The sequence below is a fragment of the Callithrix jacchus genome, chromosome 8, assembly GCF_049354715.1.
Source record: "Callithrix jacchus isolate 240 chromosome 8, calJac240_pri, whole genome shotgun sequence".
Classification (NCBI taxonomy): Eukaryota; Metazoa; Chordata; class Mammalia; order Primates; family Cebidae; genus Callithrix; species Callithrix jacchus.
This window is the reverse complement of record NC_133509.1, coordinates 22,930,215-22,948,722: the sequence shown is the minus strand read 5'-3', so window position 1 is coordinate 22,948,722 and position 18,508 is coordinate 22,930,215. Positions and strand designations below refer to the sequence as shown.

At 43.8% G+C, this 18,508-nt stretch overlaps 1 protein-coding gene across 3 annotated transcripts in view; it reads left to right on the top strand.

The window, feature by feature from the left end:
- Nucleotides 1-18,508, top strand: part of LOC144576465 (uncharacterized) — a 21,554-nt gene extending 3,046 nt beyond the window's left edge. The window contains exons 2-15 of one of the 3 annotated variants that reach the window (XM_078333811.1): nucleotides 2,378-2,423; nucleotides 2,523-2,732; nucleotides 3,910-4,014; nucleotides 4,587-4,796; nucleotides 6,271-6,375; nucleotides 6,938-7,147; nucleotides 8,638-8,742; nucleotides 9,301-9,510; nucleotides 10,697-10,798; nucleotides 11,880-11,978; nucleotides 14,235-14,307; nucleotides 15,282-15,445; nucleotides 16,107-16,158; nucleotides 16,665-18,508. In XM_078333811.1, coding sequence (XP_078189937.1) covers nucleotides 2,558-2,732; nucleotides 3,910-4,014; nucleotides 4,587-4,796; nucleotides 6,271-6,375; nucleotides 6,938-7,147; nucleotides 8,638-8,742; nucleotides 9,301-9,510; nucleotides 10,697-10,798; nucleotides 11,880-11,978; nucleotides 14,235-14,307; nucleotides 15,282-15,445; nucleotides 16,107-16,158; nucleotides 16,665-16,908 — 1,854 coding nt within the window. In that variant the 5' untranslated portion in view covers nucleotides 2,378-2,423; nucleotides 2,523-2,557 and the 3' untranslated portion in view covers nucleotides 16,909-18,508. The remainder of the gene's footprint in view (nucleotides 1-2,377; nucleotides 2,424-2,522; nucleotides 2,733-3,909; nucleotides 4,015-4,586; nucleotides 4,797-6,270; nucleotides 6,376-6,937; nucleotides 7,148-8,637; nucleotides 8,743-9,300; nucleotides 9,511-10,696; nucleotides 10,799-11,879; nucleotides 11,979-14,234; nucleotides 14,308-15,281; nucleotides 15,446-16,106; nucleotides 16,159-16,664) is intronic. The other 2 variants (XM_078333810.1, XM_078333809.1) reach the window with 2 other exon arrangements.

The window sequence follows — 18,508 nt, the reverse complement described above, 5'->3', positions numbered from 1 at the left end:
GAGACGGGTGGATCACGATGTCAGGATATCAAGACCATCTTGGCCAACATGCTGAAACCCTGTCTCTGCTAAAAACACAAAACTTAGCCAGGCATGGTGGCACGTGCCTGTAGTCCCAGCTACTTGGGAGACTGAGGCAGGAGAATCACTTGAACCCAGGATGCAGAGGTTGCAGTGAACTGAGATTGTACCACTGCATTTCAGCCTGGTGACAGAGCAAGACTGTCTCAAAATAAGGAAGGAAGAAAAGCAAAATTCTTAGTGAAAATCATAGGTGTACCTTAGAAGAGAGAATTAAATATAGTCAAGGGAAGACCAAGTCTCATAGTTCTCTTGTATATTCCAAAGTTCCAGGGAAATGCCAGGTAACAGAGGATATTTCCCATGCTGTTAAAGCAAGGTTGCAGACACTAATGAATTCTGGGCCCAATATTCCAGGAGGGCACACCTCTGTCCTGGAAAATTGTACAGGAACGAATACTTTTCCTTTGACTCATTCTGGTTATTCATCCAGGATCACAGAAACTAAACAATGGAAATATGGCCAAATTCATGATTTGCTAACCCTCTTCTCAGGTTTCTTACCTGACTCTTAGGATAACAGCATTACTTTGAAGCATATGATGAAGATATGCTGTCCAAATATGAGCACAGTTTTGAGCAAAATGCCTGATACAAATTGGTCAACAAACAATTACTGGATGATGATATGAATATTTACTGAATGACATGGATCCTATGAATAACTGTGGAATAATTGTTGTGATTGCTTTTATTAGCAGTGCTCAAAACTCATCTCTGTGTGACCTTGCAAGTAAGCCACATAACTGTGAACCTGCAGCTTCATCAGTTTTAAAATGAAGGAACGTGACAGATTTTCATTCTGCCACAGAATGTCAGGCCTCCCAGACACCAGAACATACATTTACGTAAAGCCTTTGATATATTTCCATGCAGTATCCCTACAGGTAGTTGGAGGATGGTGGGGGCTGCAGAGAGGCACGCTTTCCAATGGGATTGAGGCAGTCCTTCTTCCTTGACTTTTGCATGAATGCTGGGCAGCCCAGGGTCACACCCATTGCACCCTCAACTCAGGCAAGCCCAGCAGCCAAACATAGGAGACTTGGGCTACAGAACAGTCTTCCAAATCCCAGGCTCAGAAAACCGAGGTGGAGATGACAGCCGAGAAAGTGAGGGGGTGGTTCAGGGGATCACTCTTCCCTACTCGTTCCTCTCATCTCAAATTCACCTTCCATTGCACAGCAACACTGAGGACCACCAACCACCCCTGACCATCACCTTGATCTTGCCATGTTTGGTTAGTGGGATGCACCCCCACATCAGTGGTGTTAGACCAACTCAGAAAAATATCTGTCAAACAGTGTTTTCGTAAGAACCGCTCATGGCCCTGTTATTTCCAATATATGGAAAAAATGAAATGAAAACAAAACCATACCAGGTTTCCAAGACTTCCCAAGATAGATGGTCACACATGCTTTCAGGAGATCTCTATAGAAATGGTTTCAATGATGCGACACCTTGAAAAGAGCTCTTCTGGGACTAGAATGACATCTATAAGTGACAAGTATGAGATGTAGTGTTCACTCACATTAAAAAACAGAATTTAAGGCTGTTTTTTAGAGGAAGCTTTGGACATAGGTACGTCACACTGGTCTTGATTGTAATGAAAAGCCTCTACTGCCACAAACATTAGTGTACTGGCACATGCCAGTAAGAAAAGTAAATCAGCATAACCATGGGATGCAGCAAGAAGAATATTGAGCCAGGAAAGAAAATATTTTTAAGAAATGAGTTACTCATTGACTTTCTAGTGGATACAGAAAAAACTGCAGAAGACTCAGAGGATATCATGGCAGTGTAATAGATTGACATCTTAAACTTGTGGAAAAGCCTTAAATTCTGTTTTAACATGTGAGAAGGACTCACATGTTTAACATGACTGACTTCATGAGTAGCATTAAGGAAGTATCACGTGTTGGGAAACTTTCTGCCTTGATGATTTTATACACATAAGAGATGAAAAATGAGGCACATGCTTAGATGTATTGGGAATGAGATGGCACTGTGGCATTGTCACAATGGTACACAAATACTGAGAGTGACTTATAGAGTAATGGTCCCCATCTGTTGTGACCTCAGGTGAGACCAGGAGGCCTGTGTTTTAGCAAACCCTGGGCAGTTGGAATGAAGGGCTCCTAAGATTCCATGACACGGCCAGCTTTTAATTCTGTTATTGCAACAGCAGACGGTTACCTGGGACACTGGCCGCTATCTCTCTCACTTGTCAGAGTCTGAGCTACAGGCAGCTCCTTCAGTTCTCAGCTCAAGCATTTTCAACCTTGTTTTTGCGGTTAAGGACCTTAGCTAAAGTGCTGTGAGGAGGGATCGAGTTTTTCTCAACAGTAAGTTAAGAATTTGAGTTCCTGACATCCCCCAGTCCTGATGAAACCTATTTGATTTCCAGTTTTTAACCCATCATGTGTTTGCGTTTCTTCTCCCAGTCCCTGGCCCTACCTGTGGTGCCCCAAACATCGGCATGATAGCATCTCGCAGGACATGTTCCAGGAAGACCACAGAGGCAGACTTTCCAGATACCATCGAGAATTCCTACTCCCAGCAGGAAGAGACCAAACCAAATATCGGAGCCAGCAAAAATAGACTTCTTCTGAGTCAGGTGGCTTACTTCCTGAACTACCAGCTGAAGACCTACAGTAAGTTCTATAGGTTGACCACCATGAAGGTGATGAAGGATGTCCTGTCTTGTCTCAAGAAACTAACCGTTCTCTTAATCAAAATTAATTTCATCCTTCCCATACTTGTGGAAACTAGCAATGGGTATTTTAACATTTACTTAAAATGGAAGACAGTGGCGAAAGTACTTAGCAACTTTTCCACATCTACAGTAATGTGGGTGCAGGACTGGGTTTAAAATCCCAGTGATTGATTTCTGACACAGGCACTGAACCACCTGTTTTTCTCAGCAAAAGGCTAAATCATGTTTACAGGAATCCTCTCTGTACCATAAAAGATGCTACATACAAGTAGCATCCAGTCTGTTGGTCTTAATGTCTGAGGCTACTGAACTTCCATTTGGTTCCGGTTTCTGCTGAGGCCCAGTAGGCAAAGCTGTATTCTGGGACACTGGGAGAAACACAGTGATAGCGCACAGTACCCACTATGAGAGGCTGCAACGGGACCCTGCTCCTAATAGAACCTGTGGTATCTATAAGTGGCTCCATCAAGGGCAGGGAGTACCCTGGTACTGGTGCCTCAGCCTCCCAATCAGCTGTGATCTCCGATGGGCACCAGCACACCTGGAAAATTTTTGTATATTTAGTAGAGGCAGGGTTTCACCATGTTGGCCAGGCTGGTCTTGAACTACTGAGGTCAAGTGATCTGCCTCCTTGAGCCTCCTAAAGTGCTGGGATTCCAGGCGTGAGCCACCATGCCTGCTCCACAGATTCTTTTTTTCAGTAGAGATTGTTAGAATTCATCCCTTGGTCCAGTCTCCTATATAAATTTCTCTAACAATTCATTGGCAATGACATATGATCAGATAAATCAGTATTACACCAATGCTTCTGGAAAGTACTTAGGGCAATTTTTGAAGATTTTGGGGACAAAGGTTTAATTTTTTGCACTGACTTAGGTCAGATGATGTGACATAAGATCTACCAGATGAGGGAGATTTTGTCCCATGGATCTGAAAAGCAGGCTCATCTACTTCTAGGGTGACCTAATCTAGGGACCAGTAGAACATTCCCTTCAGAATATCACATTCTGAAACGGAGAATATTTTACGTCCTTGCGCTATGACCAAACACTGTTTTGGTCCTGTGTGAAGTGTGATTTCCTTAATGTGACCTGCTCTTTTGAATTTGTTTACAGGAGATCGAAAAGATCACGATGAAGAACAGAAAGGCAGAGACAGCAAAAATAAACTTCTTATGAGTCAAGTGGCCTACTACCTGGGCTGCCGGCTGAAGACGGAAGGTAAGTTCTCTAGGTTCACTGTCTCGAAAGTGATGAACAGTGTCCTGCCTTGTCTCTGAGAAACGATGCACTCTCTTCAGAGTTAATTTTATCCTACCCATACTTCTAGGAATATAGCAATGGGTATTTTAACATTTTGTTAAAATATGTTAACAAACTACTGGACGACAGAGGCCAAAGTATTGAGCAACATTTCCACATCTGCAGTAAGGCAGGTGTGGGACTAGTGTTAATATCCCAGCAATTGATTCCTGATACAGGCACAGAACCACCTGTATTTCTCAGCAAGAGGCTAAATCATGTTTAAAGGAATCCTTCTAACATAGACGATCCTGCAGAACTCATAAGCAAGATAAAGGTAGAAGTGTTAATTTCCTGGTTTCAAGGTGACTGAGTAGTTAAGACAAGTTGACTTTAAAGAGAATGAGAGAGGAGGTAAGAAGAGTAAAAGCAGGGAAAGAACATCTTCAAATCAACAGGCAAGGCTGTCAGTGACATCGCTCAGTCCCGATTAAACCAACTTGATGTCACCAGTTTCTAACCCATCATGTGTTTGGGTTTCTTCTCCCCAGTCCCTGGCTATCTGTGTTCTGCCCCAAACATCAGCACAGGGGCATCTGGCAAGCCTCCTTCCAGAGAAAACACAGAGGTGAACGTTGCAGAAGGCATTGAGAAATCCTGCTCCCAGCAGGAAGAAAACAAAGCAAATTTCAGAGCCAGCAAAAATAGACTTCTTCTGAGTCAGGTGGCCTACTTCCTGAACTACCAGCTGAAGGCCTACAGTAAGTTCTATAGGTTCACCACCACGAAACTGATGAATGATGTCCTGTGTTGTCTTGAGAAACTAACCAGTTTCTTCATCAAAATTAATTTCGTCCTCCTCATACTTGCAGAAAATAGAAATGGGTATTTTAACATTTTGTTAAAGATGGAAGACAGAGGCCAAAGTATTTAGCAACTTTTCCATGTCTGCAATAAGGTGGGTGTGGGACTGGGATTAAAATCCCAGCTATTGGCCGGGCGTGGTGGCTCATGCATATAATCCCAGCACTTTGGGAGGCCGAGGCAGGTGGATCACGAGGTCAAGAGATCGAGACCATCCTGGTCAACAAGGTGAAACACCGTCTCTACTTAAAATACTTAGTCGGGTATGGTGGCGTGCACCTGTAGTCCCAGCTACTCAGGAGGCTGAGGCAGGAGAATTGCTTGAACCCAGGAGACGGAGGTTGCGGTGAGCCGAGTTCGTGCCATTGCACTCCAGCCTGGGTAACGAGCGAAACTCTGTCTTAAAAAAAAAAAAAATCCCACCTATTAATTTCTGACACAGGCACAGAACCACCTGTTTTACTCAGCAAAGGGTGAAATCATGTTTACGGGAATCCTCTCTACTGTATAAGATTTTGCAGACCAGTAGCATCTAGTCTGTTGCTCTAAATGTCTGAGGCTAGTGAACTTCTACTTGGTTCTGGTTTCTGCTGAGCCCCAGTAGGCAAAGGTGTGTTCTGGGACACCAGGGGAACACAGTGATAGCACATGGTACCTCCTGTGAGGAACTTGAAGGGGACCCTGCTCCTAATAGAACCTGTGGTATCTGTAAGTGGCACCATCAAGAACAGGGAGTACCCTGGTACTGGTGCCTCAGCCTCCCAATGAGCTGGGATCCCTGGTGGGCACCAAGGCACCTGGCTAATTTTTGTGTTTTTAGCAGAGGCGGTGTTTCACCATGTTGGCCAGGCTGGTCTTCAACTCCTGAGGTCAAGTGATGTGCCCGTCTGGGCCTCCTAAAATGCTGGAATTCCAGGCAGGAGACACCGGGCTGCCTCCACAGATTATTTTTAAGTAAAGGTTGTTAGAATTCATCCCTTGGTCCTGTCTCCTATTATAAATTTCCCTAAACATTCATTGAGCATGATATATGATGATATAAATCAGTATTGCAGCAATGCTTCTGGAAAGTGGTCGGGGCGATTTTTGAAGATTTTGGGGACAAAGTTTTAATTATTTGCACTGACTTAGGTCAGAGGATATGTGATTAAGATCTACCAGATGAGGGAGACTTTGTCCCATGGATCTGAAAAGCAGGCTCATCTACTTCTCAGGTGATTTAACCTAGGGCCTGTTAGAACATTTTCATCAGAATATCACATTCTTACACTGAGAATATTTTACATCCTTGTGCTATGACCGAACACTGATTTGGTCTTGGGTGAAGTGTGATTTCCTTAATGTGACCTGCACTTCTTAATTTGTTTGCAGGAGATCCAAAAGATTACAATGAAGAACAGAAATGCAGAGACAGCAAAAATAAACTTCTTATGAGTCAAGTGGCCTACTACCTGGGCTGCCGGCTAAAGACAGAAGGTAAGTTCTCTGGGTTCACTGTCTTGAAAGTGATGAACAATGCCCTGTCTTGTCTATGAGAAGTGATACCTTCACTTATTCAAAGTTGATTTCATCCTTTCCATAGTTTATGAAAATAGCAAAGAGTATTTTAATGTTTTGTTAAAGATGGAAGACAGAGGCCAAAGCATTTAGCAACTTTTCCACATCTGCAGTAAGGCGGGTGTGGGACTAGGGTTAATATCCCAGCTATTGATTCCCGACACAGGCACAGAACCACCTGTTTTTCTCAGCAAGAAGCTAAGTCATGTTTACAGGAATCCTCTCTGTACCATATAAGATCCTGCAGAACTCAAAAGCAAGATAAAGGTAGAAGTGTTTATGTCCTGGCTTCAAGGTGACTGAGTAGCTAAGACAAGTTGACTTTAAGGAGATCAAGAGTGGAGATGAGAAGAGTAAAAGCGGGAAAACAACATCTTCAAATCGATAGGCAGTGCTGTCAGTGACATCCCTCAGTCCCGATTAAAGCAATTTGACGTCACCAGTTTCTAACGCATCGTGTGTTTGGGTTTCTTCTCCCCAGTCCCTGGCTATCTGTGTTCTGCCCCAAACATCAACACGGTGGCCTCAGGCAAGCCTCCTTCCGGAGAAAACACAGAGGTGAATGTTGCAGAAGGCATTGAGATATCCTGCTCCCGGCAGGAAGAAAACAAACCGACTTCCAGAGCCAGCAAAAATAGACTTCTTCTGAGTCAGGTGGCCTACTTCCTGAACTACCAGCTGAAGACCTACAGTAAGTTCTACAGGTTCACCACCACGAAAGTGATGAATAATGTTCTGTCTTGTTTTGAGAAAGTAACCTCTTCATCAAAATTAATTTTGTCCTTCCCATACTTGTAGAAAATAGAAATGGTTATTTTAGCGTTTTGTTTAAGATGGAAGGCAGAGGCCAAAGTATCTAGCAACTTTTCCACGTCTACGGTAACATGCGTGTGGGACTGGGGTTACAATCCCTGCTATTGATCTCTGACACAGGCACAGAACCACCTGTTTTTTTCAGCAAATGGCTAAATCATGTTTACAGGAATCCTCCCTGTACCATATAAGATCCTGCAGACAAGTAGCATCTAGTCTGTTGGTCTACGTGTCTGAGGCTACTGAACTTCGATTTGGTTCCAGTTTCTGCTGAGGCCCAGTAGGCAAAGCTGTGTTCTGGGAACACTGGGGGAAACACAGTGATAGCACACAGTACCTCCTGTGAGGAGCTCAAGGAGGACCCTGCTCCTAATAGAACCTGTGGTATCTGTAAGTGGCACCCACCATCAAGAGCAGGGAGTACCCTGCTACTGGTGCCTCAGCCTCTCCATTAGCTGGGATTTCTGGTGGGCACCAAAGCATCCGGCTTATTTTTGTACTTCTAGTAGAGGCGGGGTTTCACCATGTTGGCCAGGCTGGTCTTGAAATCTTGAGGTCAAGTGATCTGCCCTTCTGGGCCTCCTAAAAGGCTGGAATTCCAGTCATGAGACAGCGGGCTGGCTCCACAGCTTCTTTTTTAAGTAAAGGTTGTTAGAATTCATGCCTTGGTCCAGTGTCCTATATAAATTTCTCTAAGTATCATTGACCATGATATATGCTGAGATAAATCGGTATGGCCGCAATGCTTCTGGAAAGCAGTTATTGCAATTTTTGAAGACTTTGGGGAAAAACAGTTTTAATTATTTGCACTGACTTAGGTCAGAGGATATGTGATAAAGATGGACGAGATCAGGGAGATTTTGTTTCACGGATCTGAAAAGCAGGCTCATTTACTTCTGAGGTGACTTAATCTAGGGCACAGTAGAACATTCCTGTCAGAATATTACATTCTTACACTGAGAATATTTTACGTCCTTGGGCTATGACCGCAAAAACACAGTGTTTTTGTTTTTTTTTTTCCTCTGAGATGGAGTTTCGCTCTTGTTACCCAGGCTGGAGTGCAATGGTGCGATCTCGGCTCACCGCAACCTCCGCCTCCTGGGTTCAGGCAATTCTCTTGCCTCAGCCTCCTGAGCTGAGATTACAGGCACGTGCCACCATGCCCAGCTAATTTTTTGTATTTTTAGTATAGACAGGGTTTCACCATGTTGACCAAGATGGTCTCGATCTCTTGGCCTCGTGATCCTTCCGCCTCAGCCTCCCAAAGTGCTGGGATTACAGGCGTGAGCCATCACGCCCGGCACTGATTTGGTTTTGTGTGAAGTGTGATTTCCTTAATGTGACCTGCTCTTCTGAATTTGTTTACAGGAGATCGAAAAGATCACGGTGAAGAACAGAGAGGCAGAGACAGCAAAAATAAACTTCTTATGAGTCAAGTGGCCTACTACCTGGGCTGCCGGCTGAAGACGGAAGGTAAGTTCTCTAGGTTCACTGTCACAAAAGTGCTGAACAATGTTTTGTCTTCTTTCTGAGAATTGATACACTCTCTTCAAAGTTAATTTGATCCTTCCTGTACTTCTAGGAAAATAGCAGTGGGTATTTTAACATTTTGTTAAAGACGGAAGACAGAGGCCAAAGCATTTAGCGACTTTCCCACGTCTGCAGTAAGGCGGTTGTGGGACTAGGGTTAATATCCCAGCTATTGATTCCCGACACAGGGACAGAACCACCTGTTTTTCTCAGCAAGAAGCTAAGTCATGTTTACAGGAAACCTCTCTGTACCATATAAGATCCTGCAGAACTCATAAGCAAGATAAAGGTAGAAGTGTTTATGTCCTGGCTTCAAGGTGACTGAGTAGCTAAGACAAGTTGACTTTAAGGAGATCAAGAGTGGAGATGAGAAGAGTAAAAGCGGGGAAACAACGATCAAATCGATAGGCAGTGCTGTCAGTGACATCTCTCTGTTCTGATTAAAGCAATTTGAAGTCACCAGTTTCTAACGCATCGTGTGTTTGGGTTTCTTCTCCCCAGTCCCTGGCTTTCTGTGTTCTTCCCGAAACATCAGCAAGGTGACATCTGGCAGGCCTTTTTCCAGAAGAAACAGTGAGTTTAACATTCCAGAAGGCATTGAGAAATCCTGGTCCCAGCAGGAAGATAACAAACCGAATATCGGAGGCAGCAAAAATAGACTTCTTATGAGTCAGGTGGACTACTCCCTGGACTATCGGCTGAGGACATGCAGTAAGTTCTATAGGCTGACCACCACGAAAGTTATGAATGATGTCGTGTCTTGTCTCGAGAAACTAACTGCTCTCTTCATCAAAATTAATTTCATCCTTCCCATTTTTGTAGAAAATAGCAATGGGTATTTTTAACATTTAGTTAAAATGGAAGACAGAAGCCAAAATAGCAACATTTCCACATCTGCAGTAAGGTGGGTGTGGGACTGTGGGACTGTGGGACTGGGGTTCCAATCACAGCTATTGATTGCTGACCCAGGCACAGAACCACCCGTTTTTCTTAGCAAGAGGCTAAATCCATGTTTACAGGAATCCTCTCTGTACCGTGTAAGATTTTACAGACAAGTAGCATCTAGTCTGCTGGTCTAAATGTCTGAGGCTACTGAACTTCCATGCAGTTTCGGTTTCTGATAAAGGTCCAGTAGGCAAAGCTGTGTTCCGCGTACCCTGGGGGAAACGTGGTGATAGCAGACAGTACCCACTGTGAGGAGCTTAAAGGGGACCTTGCTCCTAATAGAACCTATGCTTTCTGTAAGTGGCACCATCAAGAGCAGGGAGTACCGAGGTATTGGTGCCTCAGCCAGCCAATTAGCTGGGATCCCTGGTGGGCACCACCACATCTTGCTAATTTTCGTTTTATGTAGAGGCAAGGTTTCACCACGTTGGCCAGGCTGGTCTTGAACTTTTGAGGTCAGGTGATCTGCATGCCTGGGCCTCCTAAGCTGCTTGGATTCCAGGTATGAGCTACAATGCTGGCTCCACAGATTCTTTTTAAGTAAAGGTTGTTAGAATTCATCTGTTGGTCCGGTCTCCTATACAAATTTCTCTAATTATTCATTGGCCATGATATATGATGAAATAATTGGTATTGCAGCAACCCTTCTGGAAAGTAGCGCAATTTTTGAAGGTTTGGGGAGGAAAAGTTTTAATTGTTTGCACTGACTTAGGTCAGAGGACACATGATTAATATCTACCAGTTGAGAGAGGTTTTGTCCCATGGGTCTGAAAAGCAGGTTCACCTACTCCTCAGGTGACTTAATCTAGGGCCCGATAGAACATTTCAGTCAGAATATCACATTTATACACTGAGAATATTTTATGTCCGTGTGCTGTGACTGGACACTGATTTGGTCTTGTGTGAAGTGTGATTTGTTCAATGTGAGCTGCTCTTCTGAATTTGTTTACAGAAGATCGACAAGAGCATGAAATACAGAAATACAGAGAAAGCAAAAATAAAGTTCTTATGAGGCAAGCGGCCTACTACCTGTGCTGCCGGCTGAAGATTGAAGGTAAGGAAGTTCTATAGGTTCATCATCATCATGAAAGTGCTGAACGATCTTCTGTCTTTTCTCTGAGAAACTGAACACTCTCTTCTTCAGAATTTATTGAATTTTTCCCATACTTCTAGGCAAATATAAATGGGTACCTTAGCATTTTATTAAAAATGGATCCGTCGGTCCAGTCTCTTCTGTAAATTTCTCTAACCATTAGCTGACCATCACATATGATGAGATAAATCAGTATTGCTGCAATGTTGTCCCGCAGTCAAGTGGCCTCTAGTCTGTTGTTCTGAATGTCTGAGGCTGCGGAACTTCCATTCGGTTCCGGTTTCTGCTGAGGCCCAGTAGGCAAAGCAGTGTTCTGGGGACACGGGTAAACACGGTGATACCACACAGTACCCGCTGTGGGGAACTTAAAGAGGACTCTGCTCCTTACACAACCTGTGGTATCGGTAAGTGGCACCATCAAGAGCAGGGAGTACTTTTGTATTCATGACTCGGCCTGTTAGCTGGGATCCCCGGTGGAAACCAAGTTTTTGTATTTTTAGTAGAGGTGGGTTTTCACCATGTTGGCCAGGCTGGTCTTGACTTCCTGAGGTCAAGTGATCTCCCTTCCTGGGCCTCCTAAATTGCTCCAATCCCAGGCATGAGTCACTGTGCTGGCTCCACAGATTCTTTTCTATGTAAAGCTTGTTAGAATTCATCCGTCAGTCCATTCTCCTCTATAAATTTCTCTAACCATCATATATGACGAGATAAATTAGTATCACTGCAATGCTTTTGGAAAGTAGTTAGGGCAATTTTAGAAGATTTTGGGGACAAAGTTTTAATTGTTTGTGCTGACTTAGGTGAGAGGATAAGTGATTAAGATCTAGCAGATAAGGGAGATTTTTGTCCCATGGATCTGAAAAGCAGGCTCATCTACTTCTAGGGTGACCTAATCTAGTGACCAGTAGAATATTCCCTTCAGAATAATCACATTCTGAAACGGAGAATATTTTTCATCCTTGTTCTACGACTAGACACTGATTTGGTCTTGTGTGAAGTGCGATTTGCTTAATGTGACCTGCTCTTCTGAATTTGTTTACAGAAGATCGGAGACGTCACGGGGAGGAACAGAAATACAGAGACAGCAAAAATAAACTTCTTATGAGTCAAGACTACCCGGGCTGCAGGCTGAAGACGGAAAGTAAGTTTCATAGGTTCACCGTCACCAAAGTGCTGAACGATGTTCTGTGTTTCCTGTGAGAAACTAAAGGCTCTGTTCATCAGAATTAATTTCATTTTTACCATACATCTAGGAAAATATAAATGGGTATTTTAACATTTTGTTAAAGGTGGACAAGAGAAGCCAAAGTTATGTAGCAACTTTTCCACATCTGCAGTAAGGTGGGTGTGGGACTGAGGGTAAAGTCTCAGCTGTTGATTTCTGACACAGGCACAGAACCACCTGTTTTTCTCAGGAAGAGGCTAAATCATGTTCACAGGAATCCTCTCTGTACCACCTAAGATCCCGCAGACAAGTAGCATCTAGTCTGTTGTTCTAAATGTCTGAGGCTGTTGAACTTCATTCGGTTCCGGTTTCTGCTGAGGCTCAGTAGGGAAAGCTCTGTTCTGGGGGACATGCGATGGTAGCACTCTATACCTGCTACAGGGAGCTTAAAGAGGACTCTGCTCCTTACGTACCCTGTGGTATCTGTAAGTGGCATCATCAAGAGCAGAGATTTCTCTGGTCAGAGGGACGTCCTGCTGTCTTTGCAGAGGCTCTCGTTGGTAAAGAGGAAGAACGACGGCACCCATGACTTTGTGAAGGCAGCAGTGCATAGAGGAGGGACCCTGGGCCAGTCTCCTGAGCTCCCTCCAAGTTGCTTCTTTTGTTTGTTACTCAGTTTTGTCATCTGTTTGTAGGATACTATAATAATGCCTACCTCTGTCAATTGCTGCACTGAATTAGATGGCCTATTTCTTGTAACTTTCCTGGGACAGTTGTTGGCACAGAGTAAACACTGTCTATTAGTTCCTTTTTTTTTTTTTTTTTTTTTTGAGATGGAGTTTTGCTGTTGTTTCCCAGACTGGAGTGCAATGGCATGATCTCGGCTCACCGCAACCTCCGCCTTCTGGGTTCAAGCAATTCTTTTGCCTCAGCCTCCCGAGTAGCTGGGACTATAGGTGCACACCACCATGCCCAGCTAATTTTTGTATTTTTAGTAGAGACGGGGTTTCACCTTGTTGACCAGGATGGTCTCGATCTCTTGACCTCGTGATCCACCCGCCTCAGCCTCCCGAAGTGCTGGGATTATAGGCGTGAGCCACCACACCTGGCCAACACTGTCTGTTAGTTCTTCATTCTACTGTGTCTAGCATAAGGGAAACGTTATTAGTCTTTGTGCATATTTCTTTTATGGCCTTAGGAGAGGCTCCAGACCTTTATAATTCCACAATGACAGTTTTATCAGTGGTGTTTTCTTCCACGAAACATATGTGGCCATGACATGACTAGGACTTTCTGAATGAGAACACAGATGGGAAACCCATGGATTTGGAGGTCACCGTATTGCAAATGTCCCTCCTTTTGTGATGGATTGTGGTCTTTGGAACAGGAGGCAGTATCTGTCCAGTTGTAAAGGACAGGAAGGAAGCGGTGGCAGGAGGGCAGTTGTTGGAGTGGAAAGAGCTCTGGACTAAGAATGAAGGTCCCAGGCTGTATCTTCAGCAGTGTTCTTAGGAACTGTCAGGGAGTAATTGATTTCTTCTTCCTGATTTTCTCTGCCTCGATCTGCAAAGACAGGTAAATTTCTCTCTCTCCATCTGCAAAGGCAAACATCTTGCAGTGTCTGAAGCATTCAAATGTGTGAGCACTTATGACCGCTTATCACAATGAGATAAAGCCCCTCGCTGTGTGGTGTTGGAGAAAGCACTTGATGTGTGGGCATTTGGTGGTAGGAAGTGGTTCAGATTGGAGCATTCCCCATGGAGAGAATGTCCCTGAATAACATAGCAGAAGCCACTTGGAGGGCCTGTGAAGTCACCTGATGTGCAGAGGATTGTGGGACAAGTTTGTTTATCTTCTCCTAAGAGAAAGAAATAGGTTGTAAATATGAGCTGTGACGGGACGCCAAGCCTGTCCCTGGGAATCAGATCTGTGTCGGGATGGGGGGGACAGCTGCCAAAGTCCAGAGAGAGGCTGCACAAGCCTCCAGTGATGTGGGAGCAGAAGGTCTTTTCAACATTCGGCCTCATCTTGACGGTGAGCCTCCTGATCTGAAATGCATTGCCTGGTGGATCAGGAAACCATGCCAGGGCATTTTGTTAGAGAGAAAACATGAGAGCTTTCAGTAGAACAGGGACCCATACACAGATGTTCATGTCCCTGCGCACATTGGGCCGACTGTCCCTGCAGAGTGAGAAATGGGAAATAACTGAACGAACACATCTGTACTTGCAGAAAACGACAAAGACGAGGATGAAGATGTTCGTGTCATGGAGGCTGAGAACATCCAGGAATCACGTGCCCCCAGGTAACACTGAAGAAGCCGGAGCAAGTAATGGGTGGTAAAGTATGGAAAAGGTCTAGAAGCACACCCTCTCTGGTGTCTCCCATGGGCCAAAAGCCTGTATTCCCTTGGCCACAATATGTTCAGTTCAACCCAACTTTGACACAGGATGTGGCAGCTGTTGTGGTTCTTTGTATGTGCTGAGTGCCGTGTCTGAATTATACAGGGATAACTGAGTCTTTTTTCTTCTCGGCTCCTTTCTGCCCAGTGTAAGGAATACCAGCTGCTGTCTTTCTCTCCGGTTCCCATGGCAGCCACACTGTGTTGCAGAGAGGACAGTGTTGTGGGTGATTTGTGGCACGTGTATAGATTTTAATTTCTGACTCCTCCCAAGATGGGAACCTGCAATCAGATGAGCCAGGTGAACTCAGCAAACAGGGATTTCCTGGTTTTGCCTGTTCTCCCCACTGTGTTTAAACCCAGGGAGAGACACATATATGCGTTCTGCCCATTTGTTGTGAGTGTGTTTGCTAGGATTTGTGAACAGAAGAAATTCACAACATAGACATATTATATCAAAATACTGGAAAAAGGAGGCCCTTAATACACCAGATCTGGGTGTCTGAAGTGCCTCAAGAGCTGTATCCACTTGAATGCCGCATGTAAAATTCAACACAACTTACGCGAGGTGGTTGAAGCCCGTGTTAGTTCTCGTGCTGCAAGTCGTGATGAGAGTTTACAGGGAGAGTCTGTGTGGCCTGCAGTGGCTCATCTGTGGCACATGCACTGAGCACATGCTGCTCATTTGTTCTCTGTCCCCAGGGCAGTCACCCTCCACCCTGCATTTAGAAGCGATAGTTTTTTTTCTCTTGAAGGAAAAAGGCCTTTGCTTTCTGTGACCACTCCATTCTGACTTCCATCAGATCAGCTGGGAGACTTTGTTGTCTAATCCGTGTTGGTTTAATCTTCTGTCATCCCTGTCCTGCCTGGCTCATCAGGAATCTGCAGGAGTCTGTGGAGGAGGAAGCCACCCAGGAGTCCTGGGATGAAGATGATTCGACTCTCTCAATTCCTCCTGGCACATTTGCCTTCAATGAGCTTTACAGGACCAACTTGCACTCATTAGAGGAACAGCAGGTCAACTTGGCTCATGACACAGACAGTGAGTACTCTGTTGTGAAAGTGGTAAAGCTCCACTTTGTGTCCCAGATAGACCCCATAGTCTTTGTGTATTGCTCCCCTGGCCGTGCTGAGAGTTGTCATCACTGTGGGCTGAGCCTATCCATCAGTGCAGATTTCAATCACTCCGGATTCCAGTCTGAAGCATGGGCATGGGGTGGTTCAGTGAGCTTTGCTCTCTCTCTAGTCTCAGTCCATGCCCGTGGCACCCTAGACCAACTGTCAGGACGTTGAAACCCAAGGCGGCTGTTGCAAACTCACACCAAGCTATGCAGCACATGCCCACGAGTTGTCTGTCAATCTGAATTAAATGTCTCTTGCCAGCTACCAAGTTCCTCATGAGTTTTGTTCCCCAGGCATGTCTGTGAGGTTCTTTCCTGTTTGTACAAACTTGGCATAACTTTTTGTACAAACTTGGGATAAAGGGATAATAGTCTACCAGAATAGGGACGTTTCACCATTGGTTCTGAGACACAAACCAAGGAATCTCTATCATGATTGGCCTTGAGACCTCCTGAAGTCTCTCTCTCACGTTATCCTGTTCTCAAGCTGAGGAGTCTGAGGTCCCTGTGCAGGGATTAGACAGTGGACTGTTATGGGTGTAGGGCAATGGCTAACTTTGTCCCTATCTGAATTTATTGCAGAGATTAAAAAGGACCAAGAAGAGGAAGAAGACCAAGGCCCACTGTGCCCCAGGTAACTTTGAGCAACTGTGAACAGCTAATTTTGTGTTGACACCTGGAGACGCCAGGTCCACGGAAAACAGAGTGGGCTGACAATATCGATGCTATCTTTTCAATGAAGCCTGAAGTATTCCTCCAAACGTCGCTGTTGGTTTTCATTGCAGTAGATACTTAGGTTTCCTTCCCATTTACTAACTGCTGTAGGTTGACCATACTTGTTTTTATGATCAGTGTACGCTGTGTGTCCTGAGGGTACTAACTCAGAGTGTCCTTTTACTCCCTCATCAGTGTGTCACCTGGACGGTTCACTGAGCTTAGTTTCTCTCTTTCTCTGTCTCTTTTATTCTTTTCTCCCCTACTCTTGTTCATCCCAGCATAAGGCAATAGTTTGTTACGTCATTAGTGGATCTATGTTTTTTCTTTATCAACCACTTTCTTGTGCTACCCATGAAATCTAGTTGGGGCTCTGCGGTGTCTTATTTTCCCTGACTTATTCTTTGGTTTTTCCTCCTTTTTTAGGCTCAGCATGGAGCTGGTGGAAGCAGAAGAGCCTGAAGTCTTCTGGTACTCACTGGATATATTGTATTCAACATATACAGCTTATCTTGAGTTTTATTACACATGCCAGGCTTACACATATGCCATTTTTTTATATGCAGAAGAGCATGTTCGCTTGACTTTGGACATGGACAGTAGGTTTCTTACTATGACGGTGGTAGGACTCCACCTGGTCTCCCGGGTCGGGGTCATATTCCCACACTAAGACAACGTGTCACATGGGACTCTGCCAGTGCAGAGTGTGAGCAACACCATGTTCTTGCTGAAAACACTTAGCCCGAGTTTCATAGCCTGAGGTAATCTCCAGACGACTTCAGAATGTAGAACAGTGAGCGGCACAGCTGACCTGTCTCCTTCAGACAGCCCATGTCACCACAAATCACACAACTGAAAGGAGAAGAGACGTTTTGGGTTGAAAAAGAGTAAAAAGATAATGTAGCTACATTTCTTTAGTTCTTTTGAACCCAAAGTGCCTCCTCACCTTTTTGTTGTTGTCGTTGATGGTGGGGACATGGGCTTGTTTGTAGAGGACAGGTCAGCTGTCCGGCTCAATGGTCTGTACCCTGAAGTTGTCTGAAAATGTCCTCATGCTTAAATTCAGCCTAAGTGTTTTTCCGGGAACACTGCAGGGTCAATGCTACCTCGCCCATCTGCAGGTAGAGAAGGTCCCGTGTGTCTGCCACCATGATCGTGATACCAGGACTTTTCCACCATTTGTCTATCACCATGATCGTGACGCCAGATCTGTACCTTTCAGAGACACCTTATTTATATGGATATATATATTTATTCAGAGACACCTTATTTATACGGATATATATATTTATTCAGAGACACCTTATTTATACGTATATATATATTTATTTAGAGACACCTTATTTATGTGGATATATATATTTATTCAGAGACACCTTATTTATACGGATATATATATTTAGAGACACCTTATTTATACAGATATATATATATATTTATACGAAAGTAATTGGAAAAATGGTTTTTAAAAGTATTAATATCCTGTATTCAAATGATCATCCCTCAACATTTTATTATTCATTAATCATCCCTGGCTGTGTCAATTATTGTATTTACATCTCTACACTGGAAATTTTTCATTATTACTGTATCTTTGCTTTTGCTGGTTTCTGTTGTTGAACCAAAAAAATTCCCTGCCTGCATTTCAATTTTTGCCAAAGTTAATTTTAATCTGTATAATGAAAATTTTTTTCTTTAAGATAAGACTGTGAGCACATAAGGCCACAGCAAAACAGAGCCTTTGTTTGCTAATTTTTAAGCCTTTGTTAATTTCTGGCTGACGAGAGAGGTAGTTTATTTAATTAGCTGGTAATATCTATTTAAGTAAACAGCCAGAGAAATGTCTATCAGACTAAGGATGTGCAAAGCCCAGACCATTCTCTTTGAGTCTTTTAAACTATTTCAGAAGAGAAGGGAATAGGCAGATTCCACATTTGTGGACAGGAAGGAGAATATGCTAAAAGACACAAACAACTGTTGTCCAAAACAGAATAGAAAATCCATTAAAATGCATAAGATATTTTCTCATGAAATGTAATCTCTCTAAACTTAGCCATTATGTGAAAGTCAATTCTTAATATGCCACACTGCATTGATGGTTGACGTTCATAAGAATTCATTTCCATGTTTGTTATTTGAAAAAGCAAAAGGACTGTAATTCTTTCTTTTCTTTGCCATGATCATTTTAAGATTGAGGATTTTTTTTCCAAAATAAAATAAAAGATTTTAAAGATTGAAAATTGACATTAAAATTTATCTTCTCAAAGCAA